General features: G+C 41.5%; 1 protein-coding gene across 4 annotated transcripts in view; it reads left to right on the top strand.

The window, feature by feature from the left end:
* Positions 1-18,860, top strand: part of ESR1 (estrogen receptor 1) — a 285,231-nt gene that overhangs the window by 99,395 nt on the left and 166,976 nt on the right. For all 4 annotated transcript variants that reach the window (XM_039530311.1, XM_039530314.1, XM_039530315.1 and 1 more), the window contains exon 2: positions 3,876-4,380. In XM_039530311.1, the coding sequence (XP_039386245.1) occupies positions 3,876-4,380 (505 nt within the window). The remainder of the gene's footprint in view (positions 1-3,875; positions 4,381-18,860) is intronic.

Here is an 18,860-nt window from a genome sequence, read left to right as displayed (position 1 = left end):
AAGTCCCATCCTCCTTCTGCATCTCCGCTTCCCCTGAAAGCATCAAAGCCAAAATCCAGTTCTCCCATTCTCCTGGGGACTGGGAGTTTCTGGGGCCCCCTATTCTGCTTGTCCCCAGGGATTGGGGGACCGAGTGCCCCTGGGTGCCGAAGGACTGCACACATGGGAGATCAAGCAGACGCAGGGGTCACAATGCTACTCAAATTGGCCTAGCTGCCCTTCCATCATTGCCCAAACTGCAACTTCAAAGCACTGTCTATGCAGCTATTTTTAGAGTGCCAGCACGAGCCTGCTAATCAAAGTCTGTCAACCTGGGCTGAGAAGCTCATTCTTGCTCCTACCAAAAAGCTGTGTAGACATATCACAAGATGTTTGTTAGCTTGGCTGGAATTGAATATAAGCACCCTCTCTGAAACCAATGGACCTGCCATTGACTGGGTATTTTTAAAGAACTTTTGACGAGTGTGTGAAGTGAAGGTGTTGCAACATGTGTCTGGGGTAAATTTTGCGGTTTAGTTAATGTACATGTCTTTTAAAGTGCACAGCAAATGAAGCAGGTTTTATTTTGCAAGATATGATGTAAACTTAGGCAAATGACTAATTTTTCAGTTCATTTGTAAAGTGTGGCTACTTTGCACACATTTTCTGTAAAGCATTTTGGGATCTACCAATGAACAAGTGCCAAATATTATTATCAGGCATATTTCAAAGATGGACTTGTGTGTAATGGAATAATCCCCCTGACCTCTAAGCATAAAGACCTGGTTTTAAACTCTGGGTCTCACATTCATTTATTATGTAAACTTGTGCAGAACATTTAGCCCCATCTGTAAATTGCTTTGAGATTTATAGAAGAAAGTAAAAGTGAAAAATGTCATGGTTTATCAAAGGCTTTCACTAGTTCGTAAGTTATGTGCTGATGCCTAGTCTTCTTGCTCCAAACCAAGTCCATACACTATGCAGAGTCAAAAATTCACCTCCTTCTTGGCATTTGGCTTTATTAATAAAGAATATATCATAAAATTCACCCAGAACCTTCTCTCCAGGCTTGGCTGTGTTCTAGGACTCCTACCACAGGACTGCTCAGCTCACCCGCTAGATCCTCTCTTTGGAGAGCCACTCTCACCTTCCTTATATGTAAGTGGGGTAGCAAGCCATCTGAGACAGTGAGTCAGCAGAGCCCACTTAACCCTTTTGCATCAGGATCAGCATCTGCTGACTAGGTTGGGTAATTCAGGCAAACACCGAAAACCTATTACAGTTTAGCTTAAGGGTCTATTTTAGCAGCCACTCTGCATCAATTGCATAGGATACTGGGTCAATGTAAATGCAGATCCCATGTTTCCACTCCTCTGATGGGTCCCGCCTACCCTCCTTGCAGCCATCCACCCTGGCCTATATGGAACTGGTGCAGAGACCCTGAGTTAAGGTGATATAGGAAAGGAATCAAGATTCCTACACCATGGTTTGTACTTACTGTACCACACAGAGGGTTCTAATGCCATCTAGAAAATAGTTGTACATGGGTAAATTCAATTAAAAAAAACTGTATTAAAAGAACATTAAGGTTGCAAAGTGAAATACTTAAAAGTCAGGAAGTGGTAAAGTTAAATTTGTGTGCTTAACCTTAAATCTGCTCTCTTCTGTATATGCATTATAATGTAGTATATTATTACATAATGATATAATAGATCACACAACATTTTAAATAAAGCCTTAGATTCCTTCTTGCAGCACGTTGTAAAAATAAATGCTACTCTTCCTCTGGGATACTGTCACATTGTTTCTCAGATTATGCAATATAATACCATAGTATGTTAGACAGTATTGTGTTTTAAATATTAGAGATGCACCAAGTGACTCTGTAGGCAGTAGCCTACCTTAAACTGGTAATTGCCCTTCGTTATAGCCTGTGGAGCCAGCTACTGGCTCTTATCTTCAGGAAGATGTTGAGAGCTGTGCTTGCTTGCTCTTTCAGGAGCCCTTGCAAATACACACACACACACATACACATGCACTTTCTCTCTCTCACCCCCTCTAATACACATGCATTTGCACACTTCGGCATATTTTTAGAATATCTCTTGGAAGACTCTCACTGTTCTGCTGGGTATGATTGTCTGATGTTTTTCTTACCAGGTACTTGTATAGTTCAGCCTTATTTAAACATTGTTATCTCTTTGATCAAAGTCTATAACCTGAAATTTGAGCTGGAAAAGAAGGGTGGGGGGAATCTATCAAGTACATATATATTAAACGTGTGCTGCTGTCTCTGTATGTATGCAGTGATTCAAATGTATTTACTTCAGTGAAATCTTGCAAATGCAGATTAATCATTGGCTTTTTTAGCAAAAGCTCTAAAAATGTAATATGATTCAAGTATTGTCTGTTGAATTAAACAATTTATAGTAAAGTTGTTTTGAAACTATTTTAAGTTGAAGACAAAAAATAAATTTCTCAGTTGATTCTTTTTAAACCCCCATCTCACTTGATGATCAGAATTTCCAAATGCTGGGCTGAATTAATGTAGAATTATTTTAGTATGGCTTGGATTTACGTTAATAACTAAATCATGTTATCTAGAGCCTTGTATGCGTCTATTGAGGGTTGGCACTAACCTAACTGTGCCAGCTGAACTGTAGACCATTATAGCATTGCTATAGAACTTGAAACAATTTTCGGAGGTTTTCATTAGCCTGATGCAAGACAAGTAGCTTCTGCAAAGTTAAAATAGTATAGGAATAAGTTGCAAGATGAAACTTGCTTGCCACACCTTTGCTTTACAATTCTGTTTTCTCTTGCTGAGTTTTAAATATAGTTTTAAGGGGGACAGTTCAATTTATTGTAAAGTTGGTCCCTTTGGATTTTTTTGATTTCCCAAACTCTGATCTCTAAGTTGAAGTGTGCCAGGTATTTGTCAATGGACAAGGAGGAAGAACATCCTCCTGCTGGATTCATTAATATTCAGTTCATATTTCACGTAATTAACATGAATTTTGTCTAACTGTCTTTGGTTTTACATGAGGGTCTGAAAGATGTCTTGTTTCATGTTTAAGTTTATGTTGCTCTGATTTTACATGCTGAACAAGAAGCAGGCAGAAATGTACAGAAGAATTTAACTAAAGGTTTCCCCTGCCTTTTCATGTTACTTTTTACACTTCAGCTAAATACCAGGAATCATTATAATTTAGCACATTTATATATGACTTTTCTCCTACATAGATAGAATACATCCATTGATTTCTGTTAAATACGGTTTTACTGACTGGCTGGCTGCACAAACACACACACACATACTCTGCTCTGCCATATCTCAGTTACAGCATAGTCCTACCCAGGGTCATTACAATGTACACATTACATATTTCTAGCAAACATGAAAATGAATCAAACAGGAGTAGAGATAAACAGAGATAGATTGGAGCCTGGCGGGGGCATAAAAGCAGCAAGCTGACTGACCACTGGACTAGTCTTCCTAGTTTGGTATAAGCACTGTTTTCCCTTAGCCACCTTAGAGCAGCAGGACCCCATGAAGTGAAAAATTAAACAACTAATAGGAGTAAAGTTTAGTGGAACAATTATTTGGTATCACTCCAAAACTAATTGTTTCTGAAGAGATGTTTAAACCAATGTCAGTGCAAGGCAAGAGTTCTTGGCCTATGGCCAGCACCTTTGTAATGCATATTAGCTCAGATGAGGAGTACTTAGAAGTTAGAGAGAGAGGGAGACAGGGAGAGAGAAAGAGAGCGTTTTCTCACTGCTCATGCTGCATTGGATTGTATTCTTGTCCTTGCTGAGACCAGCTGAATACCTGTGCAGTGCTTCCTTAACATGATTTTTGCCAAGGCTGACACCAGGTTCTGCTCTTTTTTCAGGTGGACTATCAGCTGTTGATCTCTCTGCTGACAGTAAAAACAGACATGCCAATTGCTCGCTGCCATTAACAATGACCATGACCCTTCATACCAAAACCTCTGGCGTTGCCCTGCTGCACCAGATTCAAGGCACTGAACTGGAGACTTTGAGCAGACCTCAGCTGAAGATTCCCCTGGATCGGTCGCTCAGTGAGATGTATGTGGAGAGCAACAAGACTGGGGTTTTTAACTACCCAGAAGGCACCACTTATGACTTTGCCACTGCCGCTCCGGTGTACAGCTCTACTAGCCTCAGTTATGCCCCTGCTTCTGAATCATTTGGGTCCAGCAGTCTGGGAGGGTTTCATTCGCTGAACAATGTCCCTCCAAGCCCCGTGGTTTTCTTACAAACTGCGCCACAGCTCTCGCCCTTCATCCATCACCACAGCCAACAGGTACCCTACTACCTTGAAAATGATCAGAGCAGCTTTGGGATGAGAGAAGCTGGCCCCCCAACTTTCTACAGGTAAATCTTACCTTTGACTTATTTTCACAGGATATGCAAAGTAGGATGTAGAGAAGCACGCAGAATTGTCTCTGTATAAAAGGCCATGTAGTTTGATCAATTGAGTCAACAGTGAATAATTAGACTGTAAATGATAGTGGGGAGTAAACAAAACAGCTGTTGTGACTGTTGAGTAATTGTTGCTGTAAATGTTAGAAAGTGTACATATATGAAAAATATGTCTGATAATGAACATAAATGTGACCTAGGAAAAACAAGCCTAAAATAATAATCTGCAAAAGAATGGAAAACAAGAACAAAAAACACATTAAAGAAAAATGAGAGTCTGAAATACACTAGAAGGGATTTCTCCACCACCTTTGGTTAACTTCAGACCTGGTGTAAGTGATAGTTTGAGTCTGTAGCAAGAGGCTCTTTCCTCTGGCTGCCTGTAGAATGCTATGGGTGGCTTATACGAGAAGCTGTTCAGAAACTCAGTGTTCTTAGCAAAACTGTTGTAGTTGACTTAATGACAAACAGCATTTCAATCATACAGAGCCTTTAGGAGAGGCAATAAATGCCTCATACCTGAAATGCATATTTGGTTGGAGAGAGATAAAGAGATATTATTTCCCTAAACTGGCACATTTTATTAAAAGACGGTATTTTTACTTTCTTTTCTCTATAGCTTCTTGTGTTCCTTAGTGGAACACTTTTATAAAGATGTTCTATGTGGGAGTACTGCATTAATATTTTTGCAGTTGTAGATGCATTTCGGTACTTTTTTCGGATTAGGTGGTGGAATGTGGCTGCAGAAAATTTTTAGATGGCATAGAATATATAAAACATCTTTAAGAGATGCCAAGGTTTTTATCAGCTCTCCTTCCTCATTCTTAATTTAAAAATAAAATACCCCACCCGCAAAATAAATAAATAAATCTCCATGACAAAGTGAAAATGTATTTTTTCTTTATTGGGAAAATACCAGGAATGCAATGCCCCTATATCCACTCTCTCATGAATTTTAATGTTTAGTAGCAACATTTTGTAGGATATTGTGCTGGGTTATGTTAAAGGCGATTTCCCCCCCTTTATCTGTGTCTCTGTCTCAGTTATCTGGGAGGTCTGAGCAACAAACTGCAGCTTAGGAAAAATTACTGTGTGTAATATTTAAGGCCAGCTTCCTGCACCCTAACTCTGTTGGACAGTAAAATAATACTCAGTATGAGTAAGAATCAGGCCACAAATCAGAGAGGAAGATTGAAGTTTTGAAAATGATTTGTGTATCAGATGGTCTGTACTGATTATCTCACATTGGCAGCCATGGTAGTAACTTGAACTAAGTTAGAGAAAGCAGTGCTGTTTCTATCTCTGTAGGGCTGTACTTGATTGGATATTGCCCTGAAAACACTAAACTGTAGCTCTTTTTTCCTCTTGGGCACGGACCAAATCACAAATATCCCAGCAAAAAAAAATAATTTTAATAGTGCTCAATTTATGAAGATATTTAAAGATAAAATCAGGAGTTAAAGTACAGGCATTTCCACAAAGGCAGTAGAGGGCACAAATTCCACACATCTCCAGTTTGCTTTACTCATTTCAGTTATCCCATTGACTTCAATGGGATTAGATGCGTAAGGAGAGCAGGATTTAGTCCTTTGGTGTAATAGTGTTGTATGATTGTGTTGGAGAGTCACAATATTTGCAATGGAGCATCACAATAACATTATGGTTTAGGGATGCAAATGCATTCTCTGGGGCCAAATCAGCTGGAGCAGTAACTATTTAATAATTACTTACGATAAGTAGGAGATGAAGGTGTATTCTGCCATACACTGCCCCACTTTAACACATGGTTAAAATGTTAGAAATTTTCCTCCTCCTCCTCACTCTCTTATTGAAGAAGTTAAATACATATTATATTATATTTAATTAGCATGACATGTTGCATGTATACAGATAGGTCTATGTATGAATTCAGTATCACTTTGATTTGATTTATTTATTAATTTTTCCTTGTTTTTCAATACATTTCCATTGAAAAATAGTTCCTCTGAATTTCACTGCATGCTATGACATACTGTATGTCTAGTACTGGATACTATCTTTTCTTATCTTACCAAGATAGTACGTTCAAATCATGAGTGAGGAGTAGCTGTGGTTAATCTTTTAATTTTCTTAGAATTTGTGCATGTTTTATTGTCCTTTCGCTATTTTTAGTACTTAATTTATCAAATATTACTATGTATTTTCATGAAAATATTGTATTTTATATTTTGTGTGTATGAGTATCTTGCTATCAACTAAGAAATGACTTCAGGCCATCTCAGTTTTTATATTAGATTTTGGTGTAAAAATTTTCACTGTACTTTGCAACAGGTTTCTGTCTCATTCAGGAAACACCAGAGGAGCTCTCCAGTGGCTAACTTAACACCTGTAAATCCCCATAGACAGCAACAGATTCATTCCTTTCTGTTGCCCTATTAGAAAACTAAAAGGTTACCCCACAGGCCTTGCACCTTCTAAGGGTCAGATATAAAAACTTGTCTGCCCGCTGTCTGGCTAAGAAGCTGGCTCCAAATTCAGCACAAGTTCACACAAAACCAGATTGGACTTAGTATCCAGTCGATTATGGAGCCACTTATTTGTCAGTAGCAAAACACAAGACCAAGTCAAGTCAATACACTAGAGGAAACATTCTGTGAAAAAGCATCTGTGCATCACTAACACTCTCTGTCTTTCTCTCTCAAATGGAGCTGGAATGTTTTCTGGTGCCTCAAGCCTAGAGCATATGGATAAAGTATCTGTTTAATTTTGCAGATGCGTAATATCTCCAATGCTTATTAAGGCTGAATTATTATAAAATGTCTCTTGGCTGTTTCCCATCAATGTGATCATGTTCTTAACACTTGCTTAAAGCAGTCCAAAAAAAATGACAAAGATACATTGATCCCCATCCTGCTGGAGTTCATAAATCCCCACACAGGGTATCAGAATTTGGAAAAAGAGAGCTGGCTCTGCTAACCTAAGCTGTTCTCTTTAGCTTGAACGACTTCAGTGGCTAAACCTTATGGCTGTTTATATAGGGAACGGAATTTTAAAAAGTACTACAGTATGTACAAAATCCAAGGATAAAATGTTTCTTTTTCTTTTTAAATATAGCGTGGTATGCTCTCATATAAGGAAATACCCACATAGTAGTCTCTTTTCTGTGGAAAGTTTCCTTTTGATTTCACAGTTGGCGTTAGGCATCCATAATATAGGAATGCTGATGTTATGTCCTGAAGACTAGGAATGGTTCTGTTTATAGAGCCTGTCCTCCTGTCCCTGTCAATTTTGCAAAAATGGCTGATAGAGGAAGGATGGCACCATGCTTCCCTATGTTATAAGGGTGTTGTGAGAATAAATCCATTAGAGATTGTGATGTGCTCTAATTTTATGGTGATGGGGGCCATACAAGTACCTAAGAGATCTATATCTACTAGTTTTCTTTGAGTATGTGTCAGTGTGGGTTCCACTCTAGGTGCACATATGCTCCATGCACTCAAGATTGGATTGTTTTTAATAGCAGTGCCCATTGGGGCTGCTCATGTGCCCTGTGCCTCCTTGTGCTCCTCTGAAAGAGCATAAAGGGCAGTGCACTCACAACCCTCCTGAGCTCTCTTACCACTTGCCAGACTTCATCGGTGGCCCCTTTAAGTCTGTTCTTCTGTGAAACAGCCAATACACAAGAAGATCTTAGTACCCCATCCTATCATAGCAGGGCTGGCTGGAGGTTAGAACTCAAACATACAGAAAGGAGTCCCCTTTTCATTCCATCCCCTGACAAAGACATTAATTGTGGACAGACTGGGGAGCTCACTTGGGCCATTTACAAATCCAAGAACCCTGGTTCCCGAGTGACATGGAGCTACAGATAAATATCCTAGAGCTCAGAACCGTAAGAGTGCCGTACATAATATTCCTACTGGGCTGCCAAAACTCAGTCGTGCATATCTTCACAAACATCATGATAGCCATGCATGACATAAATAAGAAAGGAGGTGAGTGCTCCACACCCATTTGCCTGGAAGTCCTTGACCTCTGGAATTGGTGCCATCAGAATAGGGTAACTCCAATGACCCTTTGTCTCCCAGGAGTCAGCAATAACTTAGCAGGCTTCTTGAGCAGGCAATCAGTGATCACCCATGAATAGTCCTTGCACAGATCCATCACAGAAGAGCTAGTCGATCAGTGGGGATTCCCCCCAATAGACTTGTTTGCCACCAAGGACAATACAAAATGTCAGAACTTTTACTCTAGGAGAAGCCTGAGTACAGGGTCACTATTGGATGCCTTCCTTCATCAGTGGAACAGAGGCTTATTATGCTCCTTTCTACCAATTTCCCTGATTCTGAGGGTGATTTCCAAGATAAAAAAAGATAAAACCATGATCATTCCAGTACTTCCATGTTGGCTGAGGCAGTTCTTCCATTCAGCATCTCATCCAGCTCCCAGACAGACTGGATTTGATCTCACAGAACCCCAAATAAATGCTCCATCCAGACCAGAAGTCAGTGTGCCTGAGGACTATGGCTAGGGACTGCTCCCTACAGGTCCAGGAAATCCTCATAAAAAGCAGGAAGATGTCTACCATAAAAATGCACTTTTCAATATGAGAGGTCCTCAATAGGTTCAGGTCTCTCTGAGCTGCCCATAATTCAGTCCTCAAGACTGAAGATTCTTGACTACCTACTACACCTCTAGGAGGTTGGTCTTTTTCTCAGCTTTATTAAAATCCACTTTGCATCGATGTTGGCACGTCACCCAGCTGTGCAATCATGCTTAGTCATCTCTTACCCCACGGTATCAAAGTTCCTTAAAGGGCTACTACACACTTAACCCCCAGTTAGAGAACTGAGTCCTGCCTGGGACATCAATACAGTCCTCCTGAGACTTGTGAAGTCTCCTTTTGAGCCTCACAGGATGTTTCTTACACCACTTCACTCTGAAGATGATCTTCCTAGTAGCTGTTACTTCAGCCAGAACAGTGAGTGAGCTTCAGGCGCTTTTGGCTGAACCTCCCCTTCAGCATTCCATAGGGACAAGGAAGTGCGAGATAAGTTACTGGAGAGGTGATGCAGAGGCAGTTAAAGGTGATGGCACAGAGATGACATCACCGATAGAGGCGGTGGCATGGCAGGAGATGATACAGGGGCAGTAGCAAGGTGTCTCTCGATGGAAGCCAGATAGCTCTTTTCCCTAGGGGCAGAAGATGGACCTGCCTGAGTGCATTCCTGGGCTGTGAGACTTCACTAACTACTGAGCACAAACCGTGGGTAGGGAGCATGGAAAGGGAAGAGGAAGAAGTGAGGAGTCAAAACAACATATGTCTTTTGGACTGTTGCACCAAACTGAGGCAAAGGGCTACCCCTAAGATGCTGAGGGGCTGGTGTTTTACTTACTATTCATTTAAACATACAGGTGTTGTCTTGTCCCAAAATAATGTTGTATTTCTTTTCCCCCAGTGAAGTTTTCTTTGTTTTATACATAGACTCAGTGCTCGCGAGAGGGGAAATACTGCCCATTCAAGGCATGCAGGGAAGGTATTTAGTTCTTCCAAGATTTCCGGAGCTGGAGCTGGTAGTATTTAGTTTTAAGAGGAACACCAGGATATTTGAACCTGGCCCTTTCTGCAGCCAAGAACACCTGGCAGAAGGGTTACATGTTTAAGTTCCATGGTTTTATGGATGTGAATAATGGAAATAAATAGGGCAGTTGCAGTTTTGATTAGCAGTTGGAGCCTAACAGCAACAGGAGAAAATTAAATGTTTTTGTTAAGGGCGGCAGGATTTTCCTCTCCTAGTAAGAAAATCCTCAGAAAAGGAAATGCAGAAAGAGCTAGAGGGCATCAGCAGTGTAGGAGAGCAACTATGTGTCCAGTTAATATCAGTAGCAAGTAAGCATGAATGTGCATGTGTTTGCTGGAGACTATACTGAGTTTAAAAACACTGAGCCTGATTCTGCTCTACTCATGTAAATTTAGAATAACTCCATTCAATTCTACTTAGGCTGACCAGACGTCCCAATTTTGAGGAGTTTGTCCCGTGTCCAGAGTATGGTCGGGAAGCCATTTGTCCCAATATTTTGTTTCCTGATCTTCGACGGCAATTCGGCGGAGAGTCCTTCAGTCGCAGATGGTCTTCGGCGGTATTTTGGCGGTGAGTGCTTCTGTCTTTGGCGGCTAGGTTTATTACCCACTGCCGAAACACTGCCTAAGACGACCGTGACTGAAGGGCTCTCCGCCGAATTGCCGCCGAACTCCCGGACAGGTGAGTGTAAAAAAACCCAAACAAAACCACCCACCCTGCGGTGGTCCTGATATTTCCCCTTTAACATCTGGTCACCCTAATTCTACTGGGAGAGGATCCCTCCCCATTTGACGTTAAATTCCTTTTGTATTTGTAAGCAACACATCACTCAACATCCATGTGCCATACTTGCAAGTAGCAAGTAAATTTGTCAAAGGTTGGTCCTAATGTCCCAGGTGGTTTTAGCAAAACCTGCTTTTTTTCCTGGTTTCCTTGGAACTGGTCAGGCTCTTCCTTATTAGCTGCTGTATGACACAGCTGTGCCTGTCTCAGCCTGAATACACTGCCTTTTCCATTGCTGGCTGCTTCAGTGTTGATTTGCTCCAGCCACCACAGGATTTTGAAGCACAATCTGGCTTGTGGATGTCCTATAATTCACTATACAACCGCATGGCAAATTCTGTTAAGAAGTGGCAGGGTGACAGAGTGGCAGAAGATTTGGTCCCAGCACTAGAAACAGGTGCACCTGACAGTAAAGTGGGTGGGAAGTTAAAATGGCAGTAGCAGGAGGGGTGAATGCAGCAATATTATTCAGGGCCCAAGGTCTCCCAGGAGGGGATCTGGAACAGATTGTGTGCCCCACTAAGCCCCACCCCTCTCTTTGTCATTTCCTGCTGTCTAGCTTAGGTGGCTAAGTGTGCTGGCTTTTGTGAATTCCATTCTTAGGTGCCTAACTTTTTCCATGCATTGTATAGGGAGTGTGGTCTCCTAACTCAGGATTGTGAATTCCATCTAGGCATCAGGGAGCCTAAAAGTTAGGTGCTGCGACGCTCAAGTCTCTTTGTGATTCAAGCTCCTGGTGTCCAAAGAAAAATAAATTAAAATAAGTGACCCATGTTTATGTTTTGGTTATACTTTGAACCCAACAGTTAGATCCCTGTTTCAAACCATGTGCCACAGAATCCTTTGTATCAGCATGTTCCCTTAAAATGACTGTAGCAGTTGCAAAGAATACTTAGGTGTGCTTGGAGCAGATGTGCCAACTCCAATCATAATTTGGGTAGCTAATACACTGAAGGACAGCTCTATCTATTTACTTCCTTTATATAGGGTTTGTCTACACTATGAACTAGGTAGCAGCAGTGGAGGCATGACTGGGCTGTGCTGAGTACAAACCTGTGTGAAAACTGTGCGTATGTCCTTGGCACAGCAGAGCCGTGTCTCTACTGCTGCTGCCCATGCTACCACAACTACAGTACAATTTATACATGCACTACCTCTCATTGAGCTACTGTGAGTATCTGTACATGAGCAGAGAATCACAGCCCTAGCTTGCAATATAGACAAAGCCATAGTATCCCTCCGTAAGCAAAAATGATTAATATAAGCAAGAAAAAAATGTGCATGCCACTAATGTGTAAATTCCTGTAGCTCTTTTATTACCTGGAAATAGAGTGCACAGTGTGGATTATTTTAAACTTAAAATGTATAGATAAAGAAATATTTCTCTCTTTGTTTCATCCCCTATGAGAACTTGTATCCCATTTTCTTGTGGGCTGCTGTCCTTATTTATATCAGTAGTAGGGATATGCATGCCAATCCCAGAGTTGCAAATTCAGCTGAATCTTCAAAGACTGAGAGGATGATTCAGACATGTTTAATGGAAAGTGGTGGTGTGATAAAAAGCCAAATTAAAGGAGATGCAACATAAAATTATGTAACTGGATGTTCTTTATGATAAGCATGTGAGAATCAGTACACTTGGAATAGGTGTAGGAGTGTGCATGAGGCATGCACAGCACCAGTCAAGGAAGCCAAATGTTGCTAAGATTGGGTGTCTGAGTGAATGTTTATTATTGCTGTTTCTTGCTGGTCCAAGTTACAAGTATAACAAACAAGATGAAAGAAATAGGAAACACATCGAAGAATACTACAAAGAGAATGCAGCAAAGAGTCTTGTGGCACCTTATAGACTAACAGATGTTTTGGAGCATGAGCTTTCGTGGGTGAATACCCACTTCGTCGGATGCATCCGACGAAGTGGGTATTCACCCACGAAAGCTCATGCTCCAAAACATCTGTTAGTCTATAAGGTGCCACAAGACTCTTTGCTGCTTTTACAGATCCAGACTAACACGGCTACCCCTCTGATACAAAGAGAATTTTTCACAAATGTCTTGGAGGTAAATTTCACTGTTCTTATGGACACAGTGAATTGGTAGTGCTGCCTATACTTAAGGTTGCCCTACACTTCCCATTTTAAGACCCACTTTTCAGTTGCTTATAATTTTGTCAAACTTCAATTGTTCAGGCTGAAATTTTCTATGCCAGGTGTCTGCCTCAAGCTGATTTTTTTCTTTTTTTAAGTTTCAGGCAAAATGGCTCAGCTGTTTCTGAGAATGATGGGAAAATACCTTGTTTTGCCTGTGTTAAAATAGTCTTGTTTGTTTTTTTGTGTTTTGTTTAAAATTGAGTATCAGAGGGGTAGCCGTGTCAGTCTGGATCTGGATCTGTCTGTTAGTCTATAAAGTACCACAGGACTCTTTGCTGTTTAAAATTGAGACATTCTAGTGCCTCCATGCTCTAGAACAGTTTGGCATTGGGAGGTCACCCTGGTGTCAGGGATGTGCTTTTTTGCTTTTCCCAGGAAATCCTGCCCAAATTTGGCCAAGTTATAAGCCTCTTAAAAATCTCAATTTGAATGTACTCAGTAGACATTTGTTAGAGTTTGCCAGTTAGATTCTCTGAAGATTTCATCTGCACAGAGCATGCTGCATCATCTCATGGCTCCTATATGCTGACTGGACTGTGTATGCATCACCCCAACAGAGCGACTGAGCATGCTCCATCCCAGGGCAGCTGGGGCTGTGCAGGACTTTCACTGCAATTACTGCTCCTGGCTGACACTGTGGTGTCAGGCCACAGAAACTGGTATCTGGAAGACCGTCTCTCTTGTACTCTTAAGGACCCTCCTGCTGGCCCAGCCAGCATGAAAAAGCAGCCTGACTCAAATGCAGAGAAGTCAAGAGGTGGACTGGGCAGTGGAACAGAGAGAGAGAGTAGAGACTAGATTGGTACAAGGAGTGTGGGGGGCGAGGGAAGGGAGACTGTGAGTGGGGTGGGGTGAAAACTGGGAATAGGAGATCAGGTGAGGAGACTGTGACTGATTGGGTAAGGTGACTGAGAGCTAGGAGCTGGTGTGGGGGTGGCTGCGTGAAAAGACTAAGATTGGATGAGGAGCAGGAAGGAGACTGGGTCTGACTGGACAAGGAGACTGGGATACGGAGCCCGGGAAGGAGTCTGGACTTTGACAGGGGGCGTGGAGAGCGAGACCCAGACTGGGTGAGCAAGGGCATTGGGATGAGTTGCTGAGGGGAGGAAGAGACAGGACTTGGGACAGGTTCAGGCTGGAGAGTACAGGAGTCAGATTTGGGGGGAACAGGGGTACTATTGGGTCTGTCCCCACTAGAATACACTCTTCCGGAGCCTGGAATGGAAACCAAGCTTCCTGAGTGAGTCTCACCATTCTTCTGCTGTCAGCAAATATCTGTGAAACCCATTGGCAAAGTGTATATTTCATCTCCCTTTAGTGTTGGTCCTACGTGGAGGATGATGACCTACTAGTGTTGTCAGTTATTTCGTTAGCCAAATGGCAGAGGTCTGTGCAGTGGATCTGATGTCCCATGTAGGTGTCAATATGATTCCACATGTAGAATTTCTGTTTTTCAATTACTTTTTTTAAAAAAGAACCCTAGGCAAATATACACAATTAATAGAATGTTAAGATTGCAAAGTCAAGCTCACAAAAATTAGGAAATGTCTGACTTAAGGTTGGCCATACAACCTTAATTTGGTCCCCTCGTGATATCCATATTTTAAGGCTACGATTTTGTCACAGAGGTTGTGGAAGTCATGGAGTCTGTAACTTCCAAAGACCTCTGTGACTTCAGCCTGCAGGCAGCTGGGAGCTGTAAGGTCCTGCCAGTGGCTGGGAGCTGTGGGTACCCCTGGCACCCAAGGCAGCAGGGCCCCCCTGAACTCCAAGCTGCCGTGGGCAGCAGGGGTACCCCACAGCTCCTGGCTGTGGGGGAGGGAGACCCTGGAGTTCCGAGCCCCCACAGGTGATGGGGGCCCCTGGAGCTCCCAGCCAGGCTCCCGCAGCTGCGCAGCAGCTCCCCATTTTGTCATGGATATTTTTAGTAAAAGTCAGGGACAGGTCACGGGCTTCTGTGAATTCTTCTTTATTGCCCGTGACCTGTTCCTGACTTTTACTAAAAATATCGGTGACAAAATCTTAGCCTTATCCATATTGTACTGACTTTAATTATATGATCACATATTATTTTTTCCACAGGATCCCTACATCATTCAGTGCACGGGATGGACTATGCTCTGCAGATCAATCAGGCTTGTGTAGTGAATGAGGCTGTTGTCTGTAGGACCCCTATGTTATTTGTTGCAAAAGTTGGAAGACATGCAGTGAAAAAGGCATAGGATTGCAGAAAGAGAAAAGATGGTCTGATTGTTAAGGCAATTGAGTACTGCCCTGGAGAATTTGAGTATATCCCAGTATCAGCCAAAAGTTCCTATGTGATGTTGAGCAAATCACTTAAACCAGACTTTTCACAGGTGGTCATTAAGTGTGTGTTCTTCATGTTCTTCATGCACAGCTTGAGACACCAGTGTCTGATTTGCAGAAGTTCTGAGCACTCACAGCTGCAAATGAAGTCAATGGGAGCTGTGCTTTTAACATATAAAGTTCTATACACTACTAAATATTCTATAAAATCAGGTTCTAAGCATCAAATTGGGCACCCAAAATTCAAATTAATTTTTTACCTTAACCTCTCTGTGCCTCAGTTCACTATCTGTAAAATGAGAATAACGATACCATCTAACTTCACAGGGATGTTGTGAGAATAAATGTATAAATGTTTGTGAAACACTTAAGATACTACAGCGGTGAGCACCATGGAAAACTCCATTAGGAAATTCATAATTCTGTCTTTAGAGCAGGGTTTGAAAAGTGTGTAATAAATAAGGCATGAGGCCACAGGTTGAATAATGAGGAAAAAAATATAGAATAGCTTGTGAATTCAGTAAGACTGGCCCTAGAAATCAATGGGAATAGGCAGATGAGAGACCATTGCACAAGAACAGAGTCAATAAACCATCCCTTAGGCTCCCCTTGTTTCCTTCTTCTGACATGCATTCTTTGAGCTACTCTTCCCAATTTCTTACATGCCCCAGCTCAGGTGAAGAATTTTGCATACTGTGTTTTAACGAGACATTGAAAGTCTTACTCCTTAAGAATTAGATGTCTCATAATAATATTATAGTGGAGCGCTAGTTCCACTGTAGTTAAGGTTGATAAACCCTTTCTGTATAAAGGATTATTCTTCTTAGTGCTCTAAAATCCTCACAGTTACTCAGATTGCCTTGAAATTTAGTGTGCCTCATGCTTTTCTTAGGGGGTCTGCCTTGCCTCCTCCACATGTGATCTGGGATGTGTAGGAGAAAGTATTGGTCAAGGAATCTGGTCCAAGGAATCTGGTCCAAACACAAGAGGAAGCACAGCATAAACTGGCGAGACCTCAGAGCAATCCAATATGGTCTTAAGGCTCTGCTTCCATATCTGGGCTTACTTCAAGTGCTGATCATGACAGACAGCACCTCAGTGATGTCATACATCAATTGACAAAGGGGACAAGGTCTACAGTCCTTCAAAGAGAAGCTCACCTCATGATGACTTGGTCAAAAAAGAATCTGCAGTCAATTTGCTCCATTCACATCCAAGACAAAATTGAATGTTACAGCCAACTGGCTCAGCAGGCAAAAGTTAAGTCATCCAGAATGGATACTATGTCTAGAAGTGTTTCATCTCCTGGTAAAAAATGTAGTCTCTCTCTGTGTTAGATCTGTTGGCCTCCCACCTGAATCAAAAGGTTTCAGTGTTGTTGTCTTTCAGTGGGATCGCAGAGCCACAGCAACAGATGCCTTGTTGCAAGGATGGCCAAAAGAGACTCTTATATGCCTTCCATTCCTTTTCCTCTCCTCACAAAAATACTGCAGAAGAACAGATCAGGAGAGAAGCAGCACTGGTAATTTTGGTATTCTGATTCTAATCAAGGAGGCCTTGATTCTCTGATGTCTTTGACGGTACAAAGACCTCCCCATCTACTTCCCATTGAGAAGGGATATGATATTACAAAAGCCAATCATGCATCAAGATCCAGACAGTTTGAGCCTAACTGCCTTGTTCTTGAACAGAGCCTCTTAAGCCAAAGAGGTTATTCAGACAGCTAATATCCACAATTTTAGCTTCCAGGAATAAATCTATTATCTTAGTGTATTCAAGGGCCTGGTTGAGCTTTAACAATTTGTGCCAGGACAGGGGTCTCACTCCCACACCCTTTCAGTCTGCGTCAGTTCCACAGATTCTCAAATTTCTTCAAAATGAATTCGGGTTAGGCCTGGTAGTTAAGACTCTAAAAGGTCAAGTTGCTGCTTTGCTGTACTAAGGATGCTAGACAAAGTAGTGAATTCCATCCCCCTACATGTCCAGCATTTTTCTATGAGGGCAGCATCTCTTCTACATCATCCTGACGTGCTGCTTCTCATTGTCATTACAGGCCCTCCATTTGAACCACTCGCAAAGGTGTCTCATTACTTTCTAAAAATTAAAATGGCTTTTTTCATGACAATCATGTCTGCTGGGAGTGTATTTGAGCTAGAAGCTCTTTTGCTACAGACTCAGTGCTGCACACAAGATTAAAGTGGTACTCAGAACCAACCCTGTCTTCACAGTAAAGAGCTTCAGCACATAGCTGACATCAGAAGGACAAATGCTTGACAAATTGTGTTTTATTATCCAATATGAAAAGGAAAGAAGGTTTTAAAATCTTCCATTTCCAGGTGGATGAGATATTGAATCTTAGAAGTCAGAAAGCGTAGCTCCACCCTGAGAACCAGGGCAGCCTCATGGGCAAAAGATTTCAAGTCTCATACCAGAAAATCTGTAAAACAGCAACCTAGTCATCTGTTCATGCCACCTTCAAACTTTTACAAGCTGGATATCAGGCATTATCTGATGCTGCCTTCAGTAGACAGGTGCTCCTTGCTCTAGCATCACAATAACTACGAGGAAAGGATTATCCCCTTTCACATCTGTACATAACTGTATAGAGTTCCCTCCTGTTGAGTGGACACTGCTATAAAAATCCCAATGTCATGGATCTGTGGATCTCATTACAAGTAAGAATAGGAAAATTTATCTGAGTCTTACCTGACAATTTCCTTTCTTCAAGTAGTGAGGTCTACAGAACCAACCCACCCTGAACGGGGTGTGTTGGGAAAAGATACTGAATTATTAATTGGCACTCAAAGCCTGTTGTTCATGGAATTCCTTGCTCTGCAGAGGATTGCTCAATTTAGTCAATATTTAATTTTCCTTACTGATCTAGAATACTTAGTTTTTCCTAGGCTATGGAAGTGTCTCAACTGATGGTTTCTCAGGTGGAGCCTTAAGTCCCCTGCCTCTGACTGACAGGTTTGGCCTACCTCCAAGGCCGCATAGAGCAGAGTGCCATGGATCTCTGGCTCTAATTACTTCAAGAAAAGAATTTTTCAAGCAAGCTATAGATAAATATTCCTGTTTTCAGACGGAAAAGGTCTGTTTTTTGATTTGTTGTCTTTTTCTCTATTCTTTTTTTCCCTCCATCTCCCCCTGCAAGTTCTTGGAGAGTCCTTTGTATGTCTCTGCAAAACATTTCAGCTTTGACAAAATAGTATATTTTGATAAAAAAACATTTAATGGAAAATGTTCTCACCCGCTCTAATGCTGAGCACCAGCAACTCCCAGTTGAATTCAATGAGATTTGTGAGCGCTCATTATCTTTGAAAATCAATCTGCTTATGTAGGTGTCTAAATCTTACTTTAGGAGCCTTAATTTAGATACCCAAGTTTGAACACTTTGGTCAAGGTGTGTAATACTGTTTCCATACACACAAGTGCATGGATGGAACTTACAGTATAAATGTAATCCAAAAATAGATGAAAACTGATTGTCTCTACATTTATAAAAAAGCAGGCATCTTTGGAAAAAGGATATTTTTCTGTTAGACTTTCTCTCCCCTATCCCAGTAGTTTTATAGAAAAGCTGAGCACTACTGTCCAAAGACAATCAATGGTGAGAAAGGTAATGAAGTACC

This window comes from Mauremys reevesii, linkage group 3 (assembly GCF_016161935.1).
Source record: "Mauremys reevesii isolate NIE-2019 linkage group 3, ASM1616193v1, whole genome shotgun sequence".
NCBI lineage: Eukaryota > Metazoa > Chordata > Testudines > Geoemydidae > Mauremys > Mauremys reevesii.
This window is presented reverse-complemented; position numbering and strand designations above follow the sequence as displayed.